A 25637-nucleotide genomic window follows, 5' to 3' on the forward strand; every position below is an offset into this window, starting at 1 on the left:
GGGCTCACGCTAGCTCCCTGTGCACGCAGCAAGGTCGTGACGCCAGAGGCTGGGGACCCCCCGGCTTTGAAGGGGTTGGGGAGACTCAGGGATGAGGGAAGGTCCCTGAGCTGTTCCCAGACAGTCCGGGGGTACAGGGTCTCGGTTGGGGTGTGCGAAAGCTCTCTGGGCCAGGGTGGGCGGGAGTGGGGGGTAGGAGGGGCCCTCCCCCAGAGCTCTCTCTGTATCTCCCTTCTCCCCAATCTACACAGGCTACACTGCAGGGAGGGGGAGCTTGAGGAATAGGGGGACAGCATCCAACTGCTGTGACCTAAAATCAAAAGAGGAAGAGTTAGGAACCAGCCAGAAGTCAAGGCCCCAGACCTGTGGCTCTCCCCAGCCTCTTGGTCTCACGGAGGACCTGTCTGGGGCTGTGGGAACGGCAAGGATGGAGTCCTCCCCACCTTCCTCCTGAGGTCTCCCCTCCAGCACTCGGGGGGCCAAGGGCCCCCATTAATGCTTTCTCAGGCCCCCAGCCCGGCTCGAACTAGAATCTTCAGTTAGTGGTTGGTGGGCGCTGAGGTTCGGGGTGGCTTCTCTGAGCAGCTCCATGCTGGTCCCCACGTGTACAGGGTGGAGAAGGACTCTTTGGAACCACCACCAGGAGCACTCTGGTGCCCATGGGTAGGAGAGCTTGCTCCCTTTGCGGCCGCAAAAATGCGAGAACCCCTGAGGCTTTGTGTCTTTGGCCGTGGCCTCCTGTGATCGCTGTCCGGCACCAGTCTGATCTCACCACCAATGCCACCTGCCAAGGGAGCTAGGCCGGCCCTGTTCCCATCACTCCCAGGACAACAGCGGCTGAGAGGCCTCTGGCTTCCTCCCCCTCCTCTGTCTGGCTGGCCTGGCTAGCTTGTCCTCAACATCCTGAGGCCTCTCAGTTGGGGGGAGAGTCACAGGAGGCTGAAACCTCAATGCTTGATTCCCTCCCTCTTCTCCCAGAAAGCCTGGGCCTCGGGCAGGCGGTCCCCAACCATTTCACCTGCAGCATGTGAGGGCGCCGATCCTTGTCTCTTTCCTCCAGGTTGACCCCTCGGAGATCCCAGCTAGCTCCCCAGCGACCCAAAGACCCAAACTCTGGGACGTGACCTAGCCTTGTGGGCTCTAGCAGCCAGGGAGAGGTGGGCGATGTGGCTGGAAGGTACAGGCGACTCCTTACCACGCTGCGGGGTCGTACTCGGCCCAGACACGCACGTACTCATCCAGGTGGTGGGGACCCAGGATGGAGGAATCTCGAGTGAGGTACTCAAAGTTGTCCATGATGACAGCGACAAAGAGGTTCAGCATCTGTGGGGATCCCGGGGGCCGGGAGGGAGTGGGGGAGAGCGAGACACACCCAAACACACGTACACAGAGGCCCGGAGAGAGGGAGGGAGAGGAGTGAGATGACAAAAGGGAGACAGAGAAAGAAAAAGATGGGGGGATGGGGAGGAGAGACAAACACTCACACAAGGAATCCCAGAAATGAATGCAGAAATGGAGATGGGACAGAGAGACAAAGACGGAGACAGAGAAATACAAAGAGACCAATAGTGATGGACAGAGACAGAGCCGGAGAGAGAGGGGGAAGATGCTATGTGAAATGGGGGCCAACCCCAAGGGACCACCATGACCCCACACCTTCCCACACCAGCCCCCCCAACAAGGCCAAAGTCAGTGCTCCATGTGGATTGTATTCCCAGCCCCAGCACAAAGTAAGCATCCAGCAACTATTTCCTGGATGGATGGAAGGATGGATGGATGGACGGATGGACAGATGCATGAATTAATTTTCTTGCCCTCATCTGCACCTGGTAGCATGTTTTCACATGTCCTTCTGGCCCTCAGCACAGCGGGAGATTACATCATTTTGCCTCCAATCCTTTGCAAACGTTGCTTCTTTAGTGAACGTCAGGATTTGTCTCCCTGTGGGGAGCAGCGTCTGGGGAACCCTCCTCCTTCATCTGTAAGAGGCTGGAGCTGGGTGTGGCCGACCCCCACTTTCTGGCTCCCCAGGCACTGGTCATACAGCCCAGGGCTGTGATTGCTTAGGGAGGGACACATGACCCAAGGTGGTCAATACGAGCCTTCCCTGGGATTTGCGCCGACTCCCTGGCCGTCGTTTGGCCTCAACAAGGAGAGAGTCCGAGAGCGAAGCCAGTGTGGGGAAGAGGGAGGAGGATGGGGTCCGCTGCCAGGATCTAGCCTCACCTGGACTTTTCGGGTACACAAGTCCGTGAGCTGTATATGCTGCTTACATTAGGGAAGTTTCTGCTACTTCAAACGTGTTCTAGCTCTTGCTCGTGGTCCCTGCAGGCCACTCTTTGAAATCTTCCTTCCCTTGGTCTGAATCATCTCATCACAGCATGTTTCAGACCATGTTGCTATTACCTGCTGACTCGTCTGCCAGTCACCCCCGCAGCCCGAGACACCTGTGTTCTGTCCCTGTACCCCAGTGCCTAGCATCAGGTCTGGCATGTAGCAGGTATTCAACAAAGGTATAGATGTAAGCCTAGTAGGTGCTTAACAAATAACCCGTAATCCTAGGCGTCCCTAACTTCAGTGACTCAATTTTTAATTCATCTTCATGATATTGACGAGCTCCCTCTGTGTGCCAGGCACTGTCCTAGGTGCTGGGGATGCGGCAGTGAACAAGACAGAAATCCCTGACCTTGGGGGGCTGATGGTCAAGCAGAGACGTCTTCTAGGGTGACTGCCCTTCTCAGATGGGCTCTATTATAGGGTCTTGTCCTCACACGTATCTATAGCTGCTTGGACAAGGGTGGCTATTTGACAAAGGGGTGGGCTGGTCTATTCAGACTCTCTTGCCTGGGACTTTGGAACTGGGCAATGAATGGAGCTTGTGCGTCAGCGGCTGTGGGTGCTGGCCTGGGGGGCTGAGAGATAGAGGCTACAAGTCTCTCAGCATGAGGCCACAGGTCTGAAGGGGGTGAGGGTGCCGGACTTTCGCCAACAGATGCTGGCGTCTGCTCAGGGTCTGCACCCATCTCACGCTCTCTTGGCAGCTGGCTTCCTATATCCTATATATTTTAGCCTCCAGAACCATGGGAGGGTAAATTTCTGCGTTTTAAGCCACCACGTCTGTGGTCCTTTGTCACAGAAGCCACAGGAAACTGTCTACAAGTGTCCTGGGGCCATGGACAGCCAGGGTGCCAGGGGCGGGTGTGTGTGTGTGAGTCAGTCCACCCTCTTTTCCTTTTAATCCCCACAGCCAGGAAGCCCTAATGACTCCAGGGTTCTCTAGTTCTCTTTCAACCCCATGTAGCCCATCCTTGTATTAAGTCTCCTCTAAGATATCTGGAGAGTTTCTGTTCTCTTGACTTGGCTCTGTGGCTCCAGGGAGAGGAGGGACATAACTAGTATCCCATGTAACTAGATTGGCCGCGGGGACCAGCTCTCAGCTCCTAGTTTTTCCCTCAGTAAAACCCAGTGGCTCTCGGATGGGGGAGATTCTGTCCTTCCCCCAATCTCTGGGGGGTCACTGTCAATGTCAGAAGGCATATTTGCTTATCATACCTGAGGTTGGAGGCCAGGAAAGCTGCTAACCACACTGCAATGCACAGGACAGCCCCCCTACCCCCCGCAGAGACCAAGCCAGCCCCAAATATCAGCAGTGTTGCTGCTGAGAACCCCCGGTTAACTGAATCCCCAGCTGGTGCAGAGATGCTCTGGAGGGAGCAAATCTGTGACACAACCGTATTCTAGAGAAACCTATGCCCCGCAGTGGGAGCCAGGTCAGGGAGCCCTCCCCCGCGCCGGCCCCGTGCTACCTACCCCACCCCCCCACATGCACACAGACTCACCAGAAACGAGCATAGGAAGATGAAGGAAACGAAGTAAAAATAAGCAAATTCATTGCCACACTCGGGAGTCAGGATGCCCGAGTTCTTATCGCACGGCTTCCCACTGAGGCAGGAAAGCATGATGTTGTGCCAAGCCTCCCCGGTGGCACTCCTGGGGAACGGAGAGGGGGCACCATCAGGGACCTGGGCACCTGGACCTGGGCACCCAGGCCTGGACATGGATATTTGCACGGGGCTCCGGAGTTGGACTGGCATGGGTTCAAGCTCTAGATACACCACCTTTTTGCTCTGGGAGCTCAGAGAGATGATTCTCATCATTTAGGTGTGCTTTAAAGTCCATGGCGGGGTGGGGGGGGACTTTAAACAATGCTGATGCAAAAGCCCCACTCCCGCAGGCTTGCTTTCAACTGCTCCGGGGTGGGGCCTGGGGACATAGGTATGTTTTAAAGGCTCCTGTTCCTCCAGGCTATAATCACCTCTTACTACCTTCTCTCTAGGTCTCTCTGCTTCAGGCACACTGGGATCTCACTGTCCCCAAACATGCCAGCCATGCTCCTGCCTCAGGGCCTTTGCACTCATTATAACTTCTTCCTGACCTGCCCTTCCTCAGATAGCCACAAGGTTCCCACCCTCACCTATTTCTCTCATTCGTCACCTGCCTCCAGAGTGGCATGACCTACCAGCCCTCCATTCCTTTAGATGTTGTTGCTAAATTTAAAAAAAAATTTTTTTTCTCATTCCCAAGAATATGTAAGATTGATCATTTTAGGGGCGCCTGGGTGGCTCAGTCGGTTGAGCGTCTGCCTTTGGCTTGGGTCACGATTCCAGAATCCTGGGATCTAGCCCAGCATTGGGCTCTCTGCTCAGCGGAGAGCCTGAGTCTCCCTCCTCCTCTGCCTGCCCCTCCACCTGCTTGTGCTTGCTCTCTCTCTCTCTAATAAATAAATAAAAATCTTAAAAAAAGATTGATTTTAACTATTCTTTTTTTTTTTAAAGATTTTTATTTATTTATTTGACAGAGAGAAATCACAAGAGAGGCAGGCAGAGAGAGAGGAAGGGAAGCAGGCTCTCCGCTAAGCAGAGAGCCCGATGTGGGACTCGATCCCAGGACCCTGAGATCATGACCTGAGCCGAAGGCAGCGGCCTAACCCACTGAGCCACCCAAGCGCCCATGATTTTAACTATTCTTAAGGGTAGAGTTCAGTGGCATTCAGTACATTCACAATACTGTGCACCTACTTGTCACCACTGTTCACCTGTAGAATCTTTCATCCATCCCACTCATGCAGCCCATCGCAATCTCTAGTCCACCTCTTTATCTCTATGAAATTTGCCGTTTCTGGGCACTTCATGTAAGTGGAATTACACATTATTTGTTCTTTTTTTCTTGTGGGTTTTCTTTTTTAAGACTTCATTTGTTTGACAGACAGATCACAAGCAGGCAGAGAGGCAGATAGAGAGAGGGGGAAGCAGGCTCCCCGCCGAGCAGAGAGCCCGATGTAGGGCTCCATCCCAGGACCCTGAGATCATGACCTGATCCGAAGGCAGAGGCTTAACCCACTGAGCCACCCAGGCACCCCAACACATTATTTGTTGTGTCTTCATTTCCCTCTTAACCTTGAATTCTATCCCCTTCCTGCACTCTCCATCACTAGCTTACTGATGGCCTTTCTCCTGCGCAGGAATAGAAGCACCTGGAGGGCACGGAATATCTCTTTCTGCTTTGTTTGCAGTACCTTCAGCAATGCCTGGCACACAGTGGTGTTCAATAAACCTCCCACGGATAAATGAATGAGGGAACTCTAATGCACAGCCAGGATTAAGAAATCAAGCCTCAGGGTCCAATTAGCCTCAATTTCCTCACCTGTCAGATGGGGCTGCCAAGAATCCCCACCTCACAGAACGGTCAGGAGGATTCAGTGATGTAATGCCTGAAAATGCCTTCCATGCTTGTATCCCAGGACCTTTAGCTTCTGCTCAGCCAGGGTCCCTGGGCCGCCCCCCAAGCCCATCCCAAGCCTCACTGGAACAGAAAGAAGACAGCACGCCTCCTATAGGAAGAGGAGGGAAAGGACATGCCCCCTACAGGAAGAGGAGCGAAAGGACACGCCCCCTACAGGAAGAGGGGGGTAAAGGACACGCCTCCTACAGGAGGAGGAAGTTGAGGACATGCCCCTTACAGGAGGAGGAAGTAGAGGGCACACCCCCACCAGAAGAGAAGCAGGAAAGCACATGCGCCTGCTCACCTGAAAAGAAGCATGAGGGCCTGGAAGAAGGTCCGAAAGTTATTGTGCTCGGTGATTTGGAACTCATCCTCATCACTGTCCTCATCCTCCACGTCGATGCCGATGTTGCCAAACACCTGGGGAATAGGAAGGTAATGACCAGGGGCAGCCATGCCCCCAGTGGCTTCAGGGAAACGCCACTCAACCGTCATGGCTGTCTCTCCCAACTGGGGTCCCCTGACCCACCCCTGCCTAAGGATGGTGGCCCTCCCAGGGAAGGCTCTAGGAACGCTAGGGGGTCGGCACTCACCTGCATCCCGATGATGGCATAGATAAAGAAAAGCATGGCAATCAGCAGACATACATACGGCAGGGCCTGGTGGGGGAAAAAGGCAATGAAGGAGAGTGCCAGGGGGCCTTTTACCCAAACCATTTCCCTCCCCGTCCCAGGGCTCTGCCCCACTGGGCTGGGCGGCCCCAAGCTGTGCCAGAGTGGTACCAGGATTCGGTGGGCCTTTTTGAGGCCATAGTGGCAAGAAGGCATCAGGGGGATTCTCAAGCCACACCAGGGGCCCGCGGTTGAGAGAAGAGCTCTACAGATCACAGACTCTCAGCAAAGGGCACCGCAGAGGGATTTCCACCAGATTTCTACTTTCAGCCACAGCAGGGGTGGGGGTAAAATCTTCTCAGCCCTAGACTGGCGGCAGGGGCTCACCTTGAAGGACTGCACAAAGGTCCAGAGAAGAATCCGGATGGTGTAACCCTGACGGAGGAGTTTGATGAGCCGGGCAGCTCGGAAGAGGCGGAGGAAGCTCAAATTGATGAAGTTATTCTGGGGAGATGGAGAGAAAAGGGTGACCATCCACCCACCCCCGGGGGCTCAGAGCCGTCACCACTCACAGAGGCCCCTACATGAAGCCAACCAACAGGAAAAGCAAGCCAGACCCCAAATAAGGAGGGAAAGAAAGCACTATTAATGCAATGGTGCGGAGGAAAAACGTCGAAAAAGGAACAAAGTTGGGGGGCGGGGGGGAAGGGAGGAAAAGGCAACTCAAAAGCATAAACCCTCCCTGCCAGCCCCACCCGCGACGGGGAAAAGGAAAGAAAAAGGAAGGAAGAGAAAGGAACCAGGTGGGGTGGGGTGGGGAAAAATAACCAAAGAACAAGGGAAAGAAAATATATCCGAATCATCCAATCAGGAAAAAAATCGAGATGGTTTTTGTTTCTCCCAACAACCAAATGCACTGAGACGACAGGACACAAGCGGGTCAAGTTGCCGAATCCATCACACGTGTACGATGCACAAACACCAGGGCGGGGTGGGGGTAGCCAGCGCGCAGGCCTGGTGGACATGTGCGGGTTCCCAGGGCATGTTACGCTCCGGGCCAGAAATGCATCTGTCGTGGGACTCAACGGGCACCCTGCCCTGCCCTGCCCTGCCGAGCTGCCCACCCGCTCCTGCCCGCCCTGACCTCACCCCACGGCCAAGAGGAGCAGCGGCTTGAGCCAATCGGAGAAGCGGAAGAGCATCTTTTCTTACCCCCTTGGCGAGCGGGAATGGGGAGGACGGGAGGGAGCTGGGGCTGGTCGGCTGCAGGGCGAGTCCTCGCTGCCCGCTGAGTCGGAGAAGATGCATTTGGGGCCCTTTTCCCCCCTCTCAGGGATGGCTTCTCAGCTTCTGGGGCTGGGTGGAGTAGCACGGGACCAGGCCTGCGGGAAGCAGGAAGTACGCAGCGCCCGTGGGTGGGTGAGCTCGCCAACAGCCCAGGCCCACCAAGGGGCCGGTGCTGGAGGTGGGGCCGTCCCTGCCCCCAGGACCTCCCTGCGTGGACCCTGTCTCTGCTCAAAGACCCCCTGACTAGTCACTGCCTCTACCTCCTCCCACCCAAGCCGGGAGAAACCCCAGGGAAGGGGGGGCGGTCAGCTGGGAAGGGAGCCGGAGAGCAGTGGGAGGTGGGCCCCTGGCTGCCCCGAGGGGCGGGGAGGAGGGGTGGCTGGCCTACTGGGGCCTCAGGGTCGCTGATGGGGGACACGTGGCTCAAAGTCACAAATGGACCAAATGTGACTGGCGAAGCTCTCTCGTTGGGCTTGAGCGGTTTTGTTCTGATTAAGAAGAATTGCCAGTGTTTAAAAATCAGATGTCTCCCCCAAATCTAGTGATTCTGGCAACTCTGGACCTGCCTCCAGGTTGGCAAAAATTGGCCCGGGCTTAGCTATGGCGGCCCCCATGAAGTGGGCCATGTGCCCTCTAGTTTGCCAAGGTCCCCCATGTTCTAGAAATGGCACCCGCTTTCCTGGCCCATGGCACGGGCTTTGATGCCAGAGGCACTGGGGTGTGAGACCCCCACCTCGGGCAGACCAGGAAAGCTCCGCTGGTCACTCCGCCTGCAGGCTGGAGGGGGAGGACCTTTACCCGGGCTCTGCTCTAGGAGATCTAGAGAGTCCTAGACATGGGCCATGTAGCAAGATTTCCACTGGCCTCGCCCTCACCCTTCATATGCAGCAGGGGCGACCATACAGGCTGCCCTGACAGTCACAGCACTCCTTTTGCTCTCAAAAGCTCAGCTGATGAGTTCCATATGGGCATCCTACTTGGTGGCTCCTGGGGGCTTCCAAGCTACTGGATCTGGCCTGGGAGCTGAGAGGCAGGGATGGGAGTTGAAGGAATTTCTGGGGCTGACCGGGGGGGGGGGGGGCTCTGGATTGGTAGGCAAAGTCTAGGATGCTCGTTGGGACCCATCAGTTGGCCCTTGGGCTTCTAGGATGGGGGAGGGGACTGGGAGAGCCTATCCTGACCATCCTCGGCCCAACCACTGTGAGAAGCTCCCAGGGGCCCCGAACAAGCTCCCACTCCCAGGTCAGCTGAGAGTCGCCCCCTGTGCCCAGCTGACCTGACTCCCAGCCCTGCCTGGCTTCCCAGCTCTACCTGGGGAGGGGGCCGATGGCCCAGGTGTCCCCAGCCCCTCCCGACCATCCCCAGAGTACAAGCCATCCCTTCACAGGGTGGGTCATAACATGTGGACTCTGCCCAGCATGCAAAGGCAGGCGGGCCTGGAGCAGCTTCCGGGGACTCAGGATAGAGCAGCGGGAGCCTGCCACCATGCAGGAGAAGCAAGGGGTCTCGCAGGGGGACGCGTGCAGAGAGCATGCTGCCCTTCTTGGAGCAGAGGGAGGAGACACATGGGGGAAGTAGGGGTGGAGATGAGAGAGGTCCAGGGGGTGGGGCAGGGGAAGGTACTTGTGTGCCCTCATCCACCCCTCCATTGTCATCTTGGTTCTGCATCAAGTCCTTCAAGTGCTTGCAGAACTTCTGGAGACTTCCCTCTTCCTAGCTTCCATCTTTCCATCCACAGCCCAGGAAGGAGCAGCTGTGCTCTCCTCCAAGCATGCCCTGTGCTCCCTGGTTCAAGGGTGATGGGGTGGGACGCAGGCCAGGGAAGGCTTGTCACGCTCAGGAAGACAGGATAACCAGCCATTGAAGGGTCCAGAGAAATCCTAGCATTTGCGGACCACACCTCCGCAGACCTTGCCTCTGCGCCCCAGATCCCGTAACCACCTGTCTACTTGACTTCTTGCGGGGTGCCCTTAAAGGCACCTCAAACTCTGTGTTTACACCTGTGCTCTTCCCCCAACCTAGTCCTCTTCTGGCATTCCCTAACTTCTGTCTCCCAGTTCAAGCCAGACTCAGATCCCTCCAGGTACCTTTTCCCCCAGCCCAGACCCAACCCATCCCCAGGTCCTGGAGAAGCCCCTACTTAGGTGGCCAGTCCCCTCTCGCGGGGATCCTGGTGCTCCCTGCTGGCCCAGCCCCCTGCCTGGCTGCTCCCTCGGGGCCTCAACCATCTTGTCTAATCACACTTCCATAGCTGCACCTGCTCCAGATCCTCTCAGGCTTCCACAAGGTCCCAAGGGCTTATCCCCACCTGACATTTTCACTTTCCCTGGGTCAGTCTTCCTTCGCTCTCTTTGCTCCCACACCCCCTTACTTGGAGACCCAGATGCCTGCAGGACTCCTCTTGCTACCGGGCCTTTGCACATGCTGTTCTGGGCCTTGAATGCTCTTCTCCCCCTCTTTTGTTAACAATGCTTATCCCTTAGTTCATAACACAGTGGTAATTTCAGGTGGGTTTGAGAGTGGTTATTTGATCAATGCCTTGTTAAGTGATCAATGATCACTTTGGCTTTAGGCGAGAGGGTGGCAGTGATGGTGTCCCCTTCAGGCCACTTCCGCTTGCGGCACCACATTCTGAATCATGAAATGTATCGGGGATGAGCGCATGTGGTGTTGCTAGTGTGGGAGGGATCCTGGTACAGGGGGGTCCTTCAAAGGGGCACAGAGATGGTGCGGATGAGGCAGGGGAAGATGGAATTTACGAGAATGAGAAGTGTGCAAGGAGCAAGGAGTGTGCAAGTGTGCAAAGAGGAAGGGAGGGGGAGCGATGGAGATGGTGTGTGCTGGGGCAGGAGCGTGGGTGTGCAGGGAGGAACAGAGAGGGACAGGTATCCTGGATGTGTTTGGAGTGGAGAGGAGAGAGAGGAAGAGCGCACCCAAACGAGAGTAAGGGGGAGAGTGTGGGTGTCGGAAAGGGGGGAGGGCACATGGGTTCAGTGATGGTGTGTATGACCTCCTCCTTGGACTTGGAAATTGACTTCTTAGCCAGTCAAACCCATGGGCCTGGAGTGGGGTGATTTATCCCGGTGCCTAGGCTCCATGAAGCTGAACAGGAGACAGGAGCCATGAGTGTAGGGAAGCGGGTAAGGGATGGGGTGGGAGACCCAGCCAGCTGACTAGTCTTGCAGGAGGCCTTACGCAGGGCAAACCCAGTCTTCTCTTTGCAAAAGCTGTAAACCAACCCATGAAGAAAACCCCAATTCAGAACCCAATAGAAACAATGGGAAGGGAATGGTGGGGGGGGGGAGGGAATGAGGAGGGAGTGGGAGTGGGCTGGGGAGACAGACAGACAGATGGGGTAGGGGGGCTGGGGAGGAGCATCAGGCAACGCAAGTTCAAAGCCCAGGGCAGGACGTGCAGTGCTGACGCGAGAAGATGCGTTCACAGTCAATGGAAGGCATTTAGACTTCAGAAAGAAGTAAGACCAACCGGATTCTAGGTGCAGATGTTGAAGATGGAGGGGGAGCGGGCGGGCGGGGGCAGTTGGGAGGCGTGTTCAGCGTTTTTTAGGTTGATTTGTAACCAGTGCCAAAAAACCAATGGGTTTCGGTTCCCGGGCGGGGAGTGGGGGTGGTGGGTTGGGAGATAGTCATTGGTGTATGAACACACAGACCACGTCATGGATGAACAAATGAATTTCATAGTGCATTTTGATTGGATGAGTTTTTCAGACGGCGTTGTGCCAATATACAGTTTAAAGAGCAGGCATGAAAAGAGACAAGACAAGAAACACAGTCATTATCCATTGAACGCAGGGCAAACCCACGTCACCCGGCCACTTGGGGGCGGCAGCTGAGGCCCAGGGGGTCCCCCGAGCCCTCTCCCTTCCAAACCCTGGGGACTTGGCCTCGCGAGGGTCTGGGTCTTCCTGCCTCAGCCTGGCTGAGCTCTGGCTTGACCTAGCGGGCTTACCTGGGAGGCAGAAAGGGGTGGCTGTGGGCTCCTTGCCCCGCAGGTTGGGAAGATAACATCCTAAAAGGGTCCACACGCCCACCCTCTATCTTTCCCTCCAGATTATTCTAATTCAGGGCCCCAGGGAGATGGGGCCAGGGAGGTGGTTGGCCAAAACCCCAAATACTGCGGACCCAAATACCTTCACGGTAATAATAGCAATAATAGTAACCACCATTCGGGGAACAATCTATTTCCTGGCAGGTTCTGTGCCAAACCCTTCACGTGGATTGCTCACACCTGCTAAAAGTTGCTGACTCCCTCCCTAGAACATCAGTCCCCTGGGGGCGGGGCAGGCATTCCTGTCTGTTTTTGCTTTGTTCCCCATCTCTGGTTTCCGGGCACTTACAGCAATGCCTGGGATGCAGCAGGCGCTCAATGAATGCCTACTGAATGCATGGGTGAACGTGGACCTTGCAGGGACCCAATGAGGTTAATTGCAACCGTTGTCCCCATTCTACGTGAGAGGAGGTGCTGCAAGCCGGCCGAAGTGAACAGCTAGTAGGGAGGGGTGTTTGATCACTGTACTAGTCCTGATGTTCTTGAATTGGGAGCCCGGTGCCTCACCCTCCTGCCCTTCCCTATCCTGCCAGCTTGGAGGATGGGCCATTGGGGTCCAGCCTGATGGATCTCTTATTGGTGCCTGGAGGTTTCAACTGACTTCCTCCACTTGTGCGGCTGGGGTGCTGGGCCACCCTTCCGACCTCTTGACCCAGAGGGCCACTGGTCCAAAACTGTCGTGTGCTCAGCTGGATGGTGAGATATTGTGACTGCCAACGGGAGCTCTGGATCCCTTAGAAACTCAGGACAGAGATGAGACCCAGGGGCCAGGTGGCGAAGCCCAGTGGGGACAGCCCTACTGGCCTTTCTAGAGGAAGGTGTTAGGCATGGGATGAAGGGAAGGCAGAATTTCTGGCTCAGTGAGGCCAGGAGAGCACTTGGGAGGGAGGTGTTGGGGGACACATCGAGGCTGGCCTCTTCTGTGGAGCTCCTCAGCCCCACCAGCCCTTCAGGATGGAAGAAGGGATCAGCTGGTCCCTTTCTGCTGGGGGCTCTAATGGGGTCACCCCAGGGGCCACCAGTGAGCTCTCAGGAGTCACCAGGTCAGGGTCCATGACCTCAGGAAGGTCCCTCACTTGCTTGAGTACCGAGTATTCGCTTCCTTACCTGTGAAATGGGGCCAGACCACAACCATGTCTTTTCTCTACTTTTCTCTGCCTGTTTTGAGCATCCCCCCACTCCTGCCCCTGGGTTCCCTGGCCTTCTGGCTCCCTTCTGGCTAGGCTTGGCTAATGGGAGGCCCTGGCAGGAGAAGGAGGGTGGAGGAGAGAAGGGCTTGGGTATTTCTCCCAGTGTTTTGGGCCTACTTTGGCCTTCCTCTCAGGCAGCGGCTCTGTTCCTCCAGGTCCTTGGCTCCTGCAGGTGGCCCCTCCCCATTCCAGCTCGGATTTCCTCCCAGCTTCAGCACCTGGGCAGGTAACATCTCCCCATGGTGGCCGCGTGCTGGGCACTTTGTCATCCTGTTCTGCCTCCCTTGCCTCCTTTCTGTGAGTGGTCTCTGTTTTCTGATCCCTTCAGCTGAATCCTCCAAGGGAGTTCTTTTCTGTCCTGACCCCCTGACCTGTACCACGAGCTAATTCACGTGAACCGTTTGGCACAGCACCTGTCACGCATCTGAGTGTGCCGTTCTCGCCAGGCGTTATACTTATTGCTATTATGATGAGGTTGATGCCCCCCGCCCTGCCCTTGGCTCCAACAGTCTTTGCTCTTTTGCTCTCCCTGTGAGGATCTCCTGCCCTCCCAGCAGTCTCCTGAGGGCTCCCAAGCCTGTGCTCACTTGAAAATAGCCAAGGAAAGGGTCTGAGATAGGAGCCCTGGGGCCCTGAGTCTTTCAGATGAGGGGGAAGGACAATGTGGCTTGTGGGGCCACCACAGAGAGCCCAGAGACCCCCGCAAGTCACAAGTCTCCCAAGCCTGGGAATGGAAGAGGGTGGACATCCTGGGGACCTTCCTAAGGCCCTGGCAGTGGTGTGTCCCCTGTTGGCTCAATGGCCACGGCTCCCTCCTGAACCTCCCCCCCCATGAACCAGAAGGTGGTTAGTTCAACCAGAATGGATTTGAAGCTGGTTCTTTCTGGGTCCCCAAGACTGTGTGGTTTTTGGGGGCAGGGCTCAGCCTTGGGGTCTCTTAATTGTCTCAATGCACTCATTCATATTATATATTCATAAATCAACAGCCAAGAGGCAGGGAAGTTCACGCTGCAGAGCTGGCCCCAGAACTGTGGCTTTGGGTTCCCCCGTCTCCCTAAGTTGCCCTTCTGAGGGGCTGCCCTTGACCCTGGGGTCCCTACTTCTCCCTCTTTGGTCACGGTCAAGTGCTGGCCCCAGTCAGCTGTGGCTCTTGGGACCGCTGCTTCTGGAAGATTCCCCCGTTCTCCACCCAGCCAGGAGTTACCCAAAGAGAAGCTGGCGGGAAACTTACCCCAAACTCTGTCACGAGGATGTCGGTGATGCTGCCCAGAACAGTCACAAAGTCGAAGATGTTCCAGGCATCGCGGAAATAATTCTAGAATGGGGACCCACAAGACAGGGATGCCAACCCAGGGCTCCATGCCCAGCTGCCACGGCCAGCCCCGGGGTACATTAGGGGAACAGCTGCTGATCAACCCGAGTGCCCACAGCACTTATGGTCATTCAAATGGCAAAATGCTGTGTGGGCTGCTCAGTATCATCTCCTCTGAGTTCCCCCTCCCTGGGACCGCACAGCTCTCCCGGCCCCAGAGGGGGGCCTCTGCAGCCCGAGTCAGTTCTGCTAGAAAGAGGGCTACCCTGTGGGCTTGCCTGTCCCTCTGATACATCTGACGGCTCCCTGACACCCCAGATGCTTTATAAATGATGTCACTGGGAGCCTCACGTAGACCTTTGGAGCAAAGGATTATCAAGCATTTTTTACAAGGCGACTGAAGCTCAGTGAGGCCACTCGCCCATTTAAGGTGAACAGCATGGACGTGAAGAATCAGGATTTGAACCCAGGCCTGGGTGAGTCCAGAGTTTGTGTTCAAGACCCCACTCGTTATAGCACGCTTGCTAAGAGTGGGTTTTGGGTTCATATCCCCGCTTTGCTACCATCGTGCTGTGCAGCTCCGGGCCAGTGACTTAACCTCTCTGTTCTTCCACTACCTAATCTGAAAAAGGGAGATAGTAACAGGCACAAAGGCCTTCCCAGCACACAGAAGGCTTCACCTCCTGGTCCCCTTCATGGTTCTGTGGGGCCACGTGTCTCGTTATAGCCAGTGGGTTTTGAGCAGAGATGGTATGAACCACCTCCTGGCCAGTGTCGGACTCACCAAACTCTTTTAAACCTGGGCTTGGTGACTGTCCATGTTCTACGTGGTGGCTGCTCTGTGGGCCTGGGTCCCTGTGTAACTATGAGGCAAAGAGCCCCCTCCCTGCTGAATCTCAACAAAACATTTGTTGACCGAAGTGATTGAGATATGGGGATTGTTTGTTTCTGCATGTAAACTTGATCTATCCTGACTGGCACAGCCCCGGGCAGGGTGCTGGCTCGATTGGGTCACGCAGGGACAGCACACTGCTGTGAAAATGCTGAAATGTTCCCCACGGTTTGAGCTCATGCTGAGCAGCACCTTTGTCTGAATCCAAGGGTCTAGTTGAAAGAGACATCCCTGCCCTCAAGGCTCAAGGCGACCACACGACATGTAGGCCTTCCCAGCATCCTACAAAGCAGAGGCCAGCAATGGGCTTGGGTCCCCTTCTGAGGGATCAGTTCCTCCCCTGAGTGTCTGACCCTGTGGCAGCCCCTCTGCCTCAGAGAGAAGAACCCAGGCTTTGGAGTTGTGCTTTCCAAGATCAAATTCTTTCAGCCTGTGAGAGTTCAATGTCCTCGGAGTTGGACTAGTTGGGCCTTAGAGCCCCCTCCTGGAAGCCAGGGGAATAACAGCAATCAGATCAGGAATGTGAATGCAAGCGTGAAGTTTGGTTATACAGTAGGTGCTCAATGAATGGATGCTATTTTATACTCAGCTGAAAGGAATTTGGGTTCTACTGGCCCTTTTGGTGTTTTTGTAGATGCTGCTAGGGCCCTGACCACCTCCCCTCATATTGTGACTACATACCTTCAGTTACTCTGCCCCGGGGCATCCTCTGGTTGCAACTTTGCTGGGAAATTAACAGCACCCCAGGGAGCAGCCCTTGACTCTGGCTGGTGGGCACTGGGGGATAAATACCCCAGCTCTCTCCTCTCCTCAAGTGAAAGGACTGTGAAGTATGTGCTCTCTGCTGCCTCCTGTTGACCATCAATGGAACTGTTTCCCATAATACACCATGTACTGGCTGCCTTCTGGCTCCTGCCTCACTCCCCACTCCCCACGCTGAACTTCCTGGGCTTTTCAGATAAATTCCTTGCACTCAATCCTTATCTCAAGCTGTGTTCTGGGGAGTCCCAGTGAAGGCAACTTTCTAGGTGTCTGGCCACAGGCCTCAAGCCCCTGGACTAGAAAGCTCCCCCCATTGCCTAAATTGCACATGGTGAACTTGGGGCTTCATCTAAACTGGTGAGAGAAGCTCCACACCCATGGGATGGTTAGGGGTGGGGGAGATAGAGCCCCAGCCCTCGGGCAGAGCCACTTTCATTACCAGAAGATGGACTGGGGATTCAGAAATTGCACAGCACAGCTGCATTGGGCAGGTCCCGTGCCTGAGCTCACACCACGCTCCCCTCAGCCCTGGGAGGCTGGCATACAGCACTCCTATCTGGTAGAGTTGACTCGCTTGAGGCCTGGTAGCTAGAAAGAGGCTGGGGCAGGATTTGCACCCGAATGCGGGCACGCCAGAGCCTGATCCCCGTCCCCCACGCATGTCCTGCCATCCATTCTGGTGGCAACCCCAGGACCACAATGCTGAGTTGGTGCCACTGCTCAGGATGGAGGGTGCCTCCCCCGCCTGCCTGATGTTCAGCACAGGACCTGACAGCCCAGGGTGTCTCTTGGACTTGCCTGGGCTATTTGTTAAAGATATAGATTCCAGGGGCACCTGGGTGGCTCAGTGGGTTAAGCCTCTGCCTTCGGCTCAGGTCATGATCTCAGGGTCCTGGGATCGAGCCCCACAGCGGGCTCTCTGCTCGGTGGGGAGCCTGCTTCCCCCTCCCTCTCTGTCTGCCTCTCTGCCTACTTGTGATCTCTGTCTGTCAAATAAATAAATAAAATCTTTAAAAAATACAGATTCTGGGGCCCCCATCTGATCAAGGGAATCTGAACTTCTGGGGTTGGCTTGGGGGGCACCATTCAATTTTAAGAAATCTCCCCAAGTGGTCCTAACAGGTAAGAGGGTTGGGAGCTTCTGCCTTGGAGGAGAAGGGGTGGGGGTGACGAGCCTTCCTGTGACCCTTCCTGGCATTTAGGGGGCACTCCACACCAGGCTCCACTCTCGCTTTATCTAGACACACTTGATCTGTGCTCTGTGCTGGGGTTTGCACGGGCTCTTATGAGGAAGAGGAAGAGGACGGGCCCTCGCGATGGTAGGGGGTGCTGACACAGCCGGGATGTGATCTGAATTGAGGGCTCTCTGGTCCCAACAACGACACTCTTTGCCACCTCAGGAAGCCAAGTTGAGGAGCCAGCCTCCACCCCACTGAGAGCCTGGCTGCGGCCACCAACTGTAGACCATTCTCCTCAGGGAGGTGGACTCAGTGGCTGGTGGGGAGGAAGCCACCTTGTATCGAGTCTGAGCTTGGCCACTCACTGGGGGAGCTTCTTGAAGTCACCCCAACACACAACCCCACCAGTTCAGGCTTTCTTCACTTTTTTTGGCTCTGAACCTCCTTGGCTCCCTGGGAAGACCTTCTTAGAGGAAGCTTTGTAAATGCATAAAACAAAATACCCAGGATGACAAGGGCCCCTGTTTTCTTAAAATATGCTGATCATGGTATTTTTTTCAATGATCTAATTAATTAATGCACTTCTTCGTTAACACACTACATAACTGAGAGTCACCAGCATTTGAAGTGAGGATGAACACTAAAGGAATTTGGAGGTGCCTGCGATCTCTTACCACGCCCCATGAAAACGTCTGATTTTTATCGGGGACCCAGGCTGTACTGAGGGTTACATGGCCGGGGGGCTGTTTGCCTTCAAGATGGAAGGAAATGTGAAAGTCCGGTCAGCGGCTTGTGGAAAATAAAGATGTGGATTTGTTTTTTTTTCCCCTATCTGATTTCGCACACACTCCCCACCCCGACCCCAACCCCTTTAGGGATGAATGGGCCTCCGGCTAAGACCTCCTGTATTAGTGGGAGATGAAGGCAAGCGAATGGGGCCCAGACTGCATCTAAAAAAAAAAAGGCGGGGGGCGCCTGGGTGGCTCAGTGGTTTAAGCCTCTGCCTTCAGCTCGGGTCATGATCTCAGGGTCCTGGGATCGAGCCCCACTTCGAGCCCCACATCGGGTTCTCTGCTCAGCAGGGAGCCTGCTTCCCCCTCTCTCTCTGCCTGCTTGTGATCTCTTGCTCGCTCTCTCTGTCAAATAAATAAAATCTTAAAAAAAAATAAAAAAGAAAGGCAGGGGTGTGTGTGCCTGTGTGGCTTTGTAGGTTAAGCCTCTGCCTTCGGCTCAGGTCATGATCTTGGGATCCTGGGATCAAGCCCCGCATTGGGCTCTCTGCTTGGCAGGGAGCCTGCTTCTCCCTCCCCCTCTGCCTGCCTCTCTGCCTACTTGTGATCTCTGTCTTTCTGTCAAATAAATAAATAAAATCTTAAAAAAAAAAAAAAGAAAGTCAGGGCCATCCGTGGAACACACAGCTTAGGGCACAGGACACACAGCAAGGGCACAAATCATCTCTGTTGTGTTTGGATGTCTGCCTGCTGCCTCCCTTATAAAATGTACGTATTTCTGTGGACTGTGGTTTAGAACGGCTGGAACGCCATGGACTTGGCCTGTCTGGATCTTGCTTTCCTTAAAGCGAATGGTAATTATGCCCACCGCTTTGGATCTCTTCAAGGAATGACTGCAACAGGACGGGCAGAGGACGCAAGAACCCTCAAATGTTGGGTCTCGTTGGTGTCACTCGGCAAGTGTGCAAACGCCTCCGTGGGGTCTGTGGGCACTGGAGGGATGCTCGTGCCACTGCTGGGGTTGGGGGTCCTCGGGCAGGTAGGGAGACCAACGCCCAACACCCAGTGCCTCTCCGGGCATCCCCCCACAACCCACGGCTCTAACCCCAAGGCCGTGCTTACCAGAATTCCAAAAGCCATGACTTTCAGCACACATTCCAGAGAGAAGAGGGAGGTGAAGACGATGTTGAATACTCTCAGTGCGTTTTCATAAGCCACCGAGGCCCCATAGAACTGGAGAAGGGAGGAGGAAAGACAGTGGAGTCAGCGGGCAGGGTGGAGGCTGGGGAGGCAGGCGACTATCCTGTCCCAGGGCAGGTGGGACTTGGACACTGGGCTTCCCGACATCCTGTGGAGGCGACCCAGGCCCCAGGCAAGCCCTCTGTGGGCTAGGCTAAACTTTTCATAGCAAAACAAGCACTTTCTTGAGTCCTGCCTTAGCATCCCAGATCCTAGGACTGCCTGCCTGATGGCACTTCTGGTGGGATGCAGGAGGACGTCTGTAGCATCTTTCTGCAGGACTTTCTGGTTTTTTGTTTTGTTTTTTTCCCCCTTCAGATCTCTCTCTCTCTTTAAATCCTTACCTGTGAACTCCCATAAGATGACTCCCCAGCCCAAGACTTAGAACACCTCCAGGACCCCCAAAACTTTCCTTGTATGCCTTTCCAGTCAGCAGTCCACCCCAGAGGTAACTTCTATTCTGACTCCGTCTGAACTCTTCTTGCCCAAACTGTTTAATTAGGTTCCAGTTTATAACCTTTAGTTCTGAGTACCAGGTTACAGGAGACAGGGCAGGAAGAGGAAGAGGTTACAGTTCGCCACGAGAAAACCAAAGCACCCAGAGGGGGGACCATTTTCATTCAACTCCTCTGGTTTCTTCAAGAAGTCAACAGTATGGGGAACGAAAAGGATGGGGGAAGATAGAGATTTAAAAGACAAAAACCAGAGAAAACGTGTAGCCATTTGGATTTTGGCTCAAAAACAACTCATGGGGCACGTGGGTGGCGTGGTTGGTTAAGTGTTAGACTCTTGATTTCAGCTCAGGTCATGATCTCAGGGTTGTAAGATCAAGCCCCATGTCAGGCTCTGAGCTCAGTAGGGAGTCTGCTTAAGATTCTCTTTCTCCTTCTCCTTCTGCCCTTCCCCACTTCTAAAAAACAAACAAAAACCCAACTTGTGCTGTAAAAGACATTTTGGGGACAATTCAATACGTATCTTAGAGAATTATCACTCATCTTGTTGAGCATAAGAATATGTAGGAAGGGGCGCCTGGGTGGCTCAGTGGGTTAAGCCTCTGCCTTTGGCTCAGGTCATCATCTCAGGGTCCTGGGATCAAGCCCCACATAAGGCTCCCTTCTCAGCAGAGAGTCTTCTTCTTTCCCACTCCCCCTTCTCCTGCTCTCTCTAATAAATAAAATCTTAAAAAAAACCACATTTTATTTATTTGATGGGGGGGCACAAGTAGGCAGAGCAGCAGGCAGAGGGAAAGGGAGAAGCAGGCTCTATACTAAGCAGGGAGCCTGATGCAGGGCTTGATCCCAGGACCCTGGGATTATGACCTGAGCCAAAGGCAGCTGCTTAACTGACTGAGCCACCCAGATGCCCCTCTAATAAATAAAACCTTAAAAAAAAAGAATATGTAAGAAAACTTCTTAGAAATACATACTGAAGAATTTAAGGGGAAAATACTGTGGTGTCTATCATTTAAAATAATTTAAAAAATAGATGAAATGTCCAGAATGGGTAAATCCATAGAAACATAATGCAGAATGGTGGTTGCTGGAGGCTGGGGGAGGGGCCTGGGGTAGGGGTGGCTGGTCATGGGGATGGGGGCGGTCCCTTTTTGAGGCCATGAAAATGTTCTGGAAATAGGGAGAGATGAGGGTTGCTCAACCTGGTGAATGTACCATTGAACTGCACACTTTGAAATGGTTAATTTTACGTGACGTGAATTTCACCTCAAGAAAACAGAGAAAGTAGATGAAGCACACTTAGAACCGTGCTCACAATGGGCACCTCTGGGTCCTGGAGACTAGGTATTCACGAGGGTGGGGTCTGGGGACCCGTGGCCCCAGCATCCTGGGGGATCCTGACTTGGAATGTCAGGATCCCAGCCCGGATCTGCCGAACCGAATTCTGCGTGTTAACGGGACCCCCAGATGCTCCGTGAACACACGGCAGCCCGAGAAGCGCTGTGCTATACTATTCCTTTCTCTTTGGAACTGCTCATGATTCTGACAATGAAAACATAAAAGAACTTGCTTATGGGGAAGCGTTTCAAGCAAAAATAGCCACTGCTTGTTTGCCAATCCAAAAATGAAAAGCTTAAACATCGAGTGTTTTTGGAGTGTCGAGAGCTGTGCTCGTGTCTTTGCCTCAATGTCCTCATTCAATCCTTGTCCCCACCCGGGGACGGGAGGAAATGTGCTATTATGATCATCCCCATTTCATTGACGGGGAAACTGAGGCCCGAGTGTTGCTGGTCCCTTGTGCAAAGTTAAATGCTGAGATAAATGGCAGAGCTGGGCTTATATCCGGCCCTTTGGTCTCCAAACCACAGGGTGAGACGTTCTGACTATTCACCCTGAAGAGGTTCTGTGGCCCCAAGAGTTGCAAGGTCCTTGCCTGCCCCTCCTTCCAACCCGACGCTGATATGGCACATAGGATCGCTGATGCCTGCAAAGAAACGTGCCTTGTGCAGTCATGGGAGGTCAGGAATGGCTTCCTGGAGATGCAGGTGGAAGGAGCTGGCCAGGCCGAGGAGTGGGAACCGTGTGTCCAGCAGAGGGAACAGCCGGAACAGAGGCTCTGCGGCGGTGATGGAGTGTAGTCTGCCTGGGAAACTTGGGGCACATGGCCCCAGTGGGCCAGAGGAGGGCGGGTGTGAGGGGCGGGCGCCCATGGGGCTTAAGCAGGCTGGGGGCTCACCTTCATCATGAGCACGATGGTGTTGAGAGCGATCATGGCCATGATGGTGTACTCGAAGGGCGGGGACACCACGAACTGCCACATTCGGTACTGGAAACTCTGCTTGTTCTGGGGCATGTGTCGGGTCAGCGGCTTGGCACTGATGGCGAAGTCGATGCAGGCTCTCTGCAGGAGAGAGGCCGGTGGTATGAGGGCCAGGGGTAGGAGGGCACCCTCCATCTCACTGGCCACGGCTCTCGGGCACATCTGCTCGAGCCTGTCCCCAGCCGGGATTCCCCACTCCCGGAAGCCCTTCACCAGACCACTTTCTTCTGCCAGCAGCTGCAACTCCTTGAGAAGTCACCGTCTGCCTGATCTTGCACTAACATGCCCCTCGTGACCTCCCCGAATCCCTGCAGCAAACACGGGAAGTGGGTACTCTCGATAACCCTACTGTGCAGGGGAGGAAAACAGAAGATCAGAGAGGTTAAGCCCCTTGCCTGACGTGGTACAGCTGCCAAGTGGGCCAAACCTGAACCTGAACCAGAGTCTGATTTGAAGTCTGACCGTTCTTTCCTACTGAATATTTTGCTTCTTCTCCTCCTTCGCTTTGAGGGAGGGAGGAATAATGGCTGCTTAGTCTTAGGGGCCAACCGAGCAGAGGAAGGTTGGATTTCAGGTCCTCTGCCTAGCTTGGATGATTCTAGAAGGGCAAAGAGCCAGGTCTGTCCTCTCTGGAGGACTGGATTTTCATTCATAAATATCCACCACTCTGCCCTCGGGGAGATCATACTCCCTCCTACTGACATCAGACATTGATGTGTGACTTGCTCTGGCTAATGAGATGTGGACAGAAGGGACACGTGTCCCTTCTGGGCACACAGCACAAAAATTGGACCGGGGTTTGCCATTCTCTCTTCTTGATCTGCAGAGACTCAGAGGGTAACCAGAGTAAAGATGATGTGGACCAGAGCCCCCCGGGGACATGTTGTGTTTAGCAAGAACTCCATCAAACCCTTTGTGGGTATCTGGCGCTTAGATTCTGGAGTGGCAAAGCTATTCCAAACTGACTGAAACAGATACCTGCTGTCGGTGTGTTTTCCTCTGGGGACCCCAGGATGGGCTGCCCTGCAGACGGGATGCCGCTGTGCCCTCCCCAGATGCCCCCAAAAGCTGTTTCCTCGGTGTGTGTGTGTGTGTGTGTGTGTATGTGTGTGTGCATGCGCGTGTATGGGGGGTGTCCTCAATTTTTAAACAAGGGATGCAGGCGGGAAATAGCACCTCATTTTTCTCCAGGCTGTATTCCTCCATCATCTTGTCCCCCTGCTCCTGGAAGGTGATGATGATCAAGGCCACAAAGATATTGACAAAGAAGAAGGGGAAAACCACGAAGTAGACGACGTAGAAGATGGACATCTCCATGCGGTACCCGGGGCTGGGGCCCTGGTTCTCAAAGGTGGCGTCCACGGAGTGCTTGAGGACCCTATGAGGGGTGGGGTAGGGAGAGGGGGCAAGTGGGTGGGTCACAGGAACGGAGGGAGATGTTAAGAGAAAACAGCAAAGAGATGAGAGGAGTCATTGTTTTCAGATGCCAATTACTGTGGTGACTTTATAAAGCCATACGTCTTCCCACTTCCTTTGTCTGCGGGGAGGGTTGAAAACAGTGTCAGTTACCTTCACCAATGCATCTGGAGGGTTATTAAGCGCTGGGCATGATTTTATTTATTTTCTCGGCCACCCTCTCAGGGAGGTTACACTGGCTCCCTTTTGCACATGAGGAAATTGAGGTTTAGCAATTTAAAGTGACTTCCTGAAGTTCACCCACTAAGGTCTGGCCAAGCTGGGATGGGAAATCAGGTTGGTGGTGATGGATGGGAGGGTATATAGGGTCATGGAGGCAGATATGAGTGTGTGGGGGGGCATTTAAGCACAGCTGGTGGTGGGAGCCAAGAAGGGGTAGTGGGGATGAACGCGGGTGTGTATGTGCATAGCTGCTCTGAACAGTTGCACAGATTGTACACTGCTCAAGGGTTCTGTGCCTAAGGGGTGCCATTCATACTGTAGACATGATAGATTTGTGTATTTATGATGACAACTTTTGGGCAGGTGGCCATGAAATACCTCATTTGAACAAAACCATTAAGTATATTGCAATGATTTTCTGCCAGATGGAAGTGAAGTCTGCTGAGGAAGGGCTGTCTAAAAAATTTTCTCCAAGGTGCCGTAGGGGCTAGCACTGGCCCCATGTAAGTGGGTACTGAGTGTGTGAGTGGGTGGGTGGAAAGGCACATGAGGGCTGTGTGTTTCCTGAGAGCAGGAGGGAGGGGGGCGAGGATGATGAGGGCACACTGGAGTCAACTTGCATTTCTGCGACCTCTGAGAGGAGGACCAGGACTTGGGTGAGGAGAGTGAGGCACTTGCCTTGGACACAAATTAAGGAGGTGCCAAACCTCTCAGTCATCAGGAGAAATAGCATTTTACTGCAATATTTAAGCAAATCATAACAAATGCCAAAAAGACCTATGATGAAAAAAAAATTAACATTTTAAGTAAAGACCGGTCCGTCTAGCCCTGGACTTGCGCACGATTCAGCCTCACCCCGGCCCTTGCCCTGTTCTGGGTGAAGAATGATCCTGTGGTCAAAGGGACTTGGGAAATGTCATGTCCACACACTCTGGTCCTGGAGATCTGCGCTCACCGGCACAGGAAGGGTTAAGAGATGTGACTGCCTGTGTCTGGGGAGCCTTCCTGCAAATTAGAAGCAATGTCCGCTCCACAATCAGGGTCTAGCAGAGGAGCCCAGCGAGGGCTGGGTTCCTGCCCCACAGGCCCAGCTGCACGTGCAGGCCGGCGTTCCGGTGACAGCCCCTCACGCCCCTAGCGGGGTCTCCACCTTGGGAAGCCAGGAGCCAGCCTCTCCTCCGCCAGGCCTTCCTCAGCACTGGGCTCTCGGACCCTCCCCCGTCCTGCTCCCTGGCCGCCCCCGCCCCCAGCTCCTCCGTGGGGCTCTCTCGTGGGCCACTCACTGTGGCCAGCCTTCTCCCGTGGACACGGTGAAGAGAGTCAGCAGAGCCCACAGCACATTGTCATAATGGAACTCGTATTTCTTCCACTGTCTGTCCCGTGCCTTCACCTCGTTCTTCTCGTAGAGGAGGTACTTGCCGCTGCCACAGAAAATGGGGGCCATGAGTAAACAGAAGAAGGGGACGCTCATCTTCAGCAGTCAGAGATAGGAGGAAGAGGGGACCACCAGCCCCCATTGTGTCCCTCAGCCCAGGCAGCAGCCTCTGATGGGTCTCCCTGACATCTGTGTGCGTCCACTTGGAGACAAACCCCCACACGAGGCCAGACTCAGGACCAAGCACTCTCTTCCAACACAAGAACTTCCGGTCCTGCGGGTGGGAGCCTCAGGCTTGGGGGGTTGGGAGCAGGGCACGAGAGAGGCACACCTCTGGGTTCCTCAGGCTGGAGGGGGCGACTCCTGCTCCATTTCAGGGCAGGACACAAGGCTCAGCCCCAGACACGTGGCCAAGTGTATGGGGTCCTTCCAATGTCAAGACCCAGCCACCAAAATAAGAGGCTGCCATTCCCTGCCTAGTCAGGTTTTACACCAGCGATGGTAAACTTTACAGGGAGCTTAGTTAAAGGCTCAGCAATTTCTATCACGAGGCTGACCCAAAGATGGGGCGACTTCTGGTCTACAATTTCTCCGCCACGACTCCAAAATCTAGAAAATTATGAAAGCTGAACACTTTTCTCTTAAGTCAGGCGTGGCAAGTTATGACCCGCAGACCAAATTTGCACGTGTTTTCTGTATGGTCCACAAAGTGAGAACGGTTTTCTACCTCTTTCAGTGGTTGAAAACAAATCGAAAGAATGCATTCGTGACAAATTACATTTGTCCGGCATTCAAATTTTT

General features: G+C 54.4%; 1 protein-coding gene across 12 annotated transcripts in view; it reads right to left on the reverse strand.

Moving 5' to 3' along the window:
* Nucleotides 1-25637, reverse strand: part of CACNA1A (calcium voltage-gated channel subunit alpha1 A) — a 286598-nt gene that overhangs the window by 19967 nt on the left and 240994 nt on the right. For 8 of the 12 annotated variants that reach the window (XM_045990604.1, XM_045990601.1, XM_045990603.1 and 5 more), the window contains 11 exons: nucleotides 24745-24882; nucleotides 23000-23201; nucleotides 21740-21904; nucleotides 18935-19045; nucleotides 14169-14252; nucleotides 11166-11171; nucleotides 6780-6896; nucleotides 6375-6440; nucleotides 6086-6201; nucleotides 3840-3990; nucleotides 1196-1323 (listed from right to left, as the gene is read on the reverse strand). In XM_045990604.1, the coding sequence (XP_045846560.1) occupies nucleotides 1196-1323; nucleotides 3840-3990; nucleotides 6086-6201; nucleotides 6375-6440; nucleotides 6780-6896; nucleotides 11166-11171; nucleotides 14169-14252; nucleotides 18935-19045; nucleotides 21740-21904; nucleotides 23000-23201; nucleotides 24745-24882 (1284 nt within the window). The remainder of the gene's footprint in view (nucleotides 1-1195; nucleotides 1324-3839; nucleotides 3991-6085; nucleotides 6202-6374; nucleotides 6441-6779; nucleotides 6897-11165; nucleotides 11172-14168; nucleotides 14253-18934; nucleotides 19046-21739; nucleotides 21905-22999; nucleotides 23202-24744; nucleotides 24883-25637) is intronic. The other 4 variants (XM_045990607.1, XM_045990606.1, XM_045990602.1 and 1 more) reach the window with 1 other exon arrangement.

The sequence above is a fragment of the Meles meles genome, chromosome 20 (genome assembly GCF_922984935.1).
Source record: "Meles meles chromosome 20, mMelMel3.1 paternal haplotype, whole genome shotgun sequence".
Classification (NCBI taxonomy): domain Eukaryota; kingdom Metazoa; phylum Chordata; class Mammalia; order Carnivora; family Mustelidae; genus Meles; species Meles meles.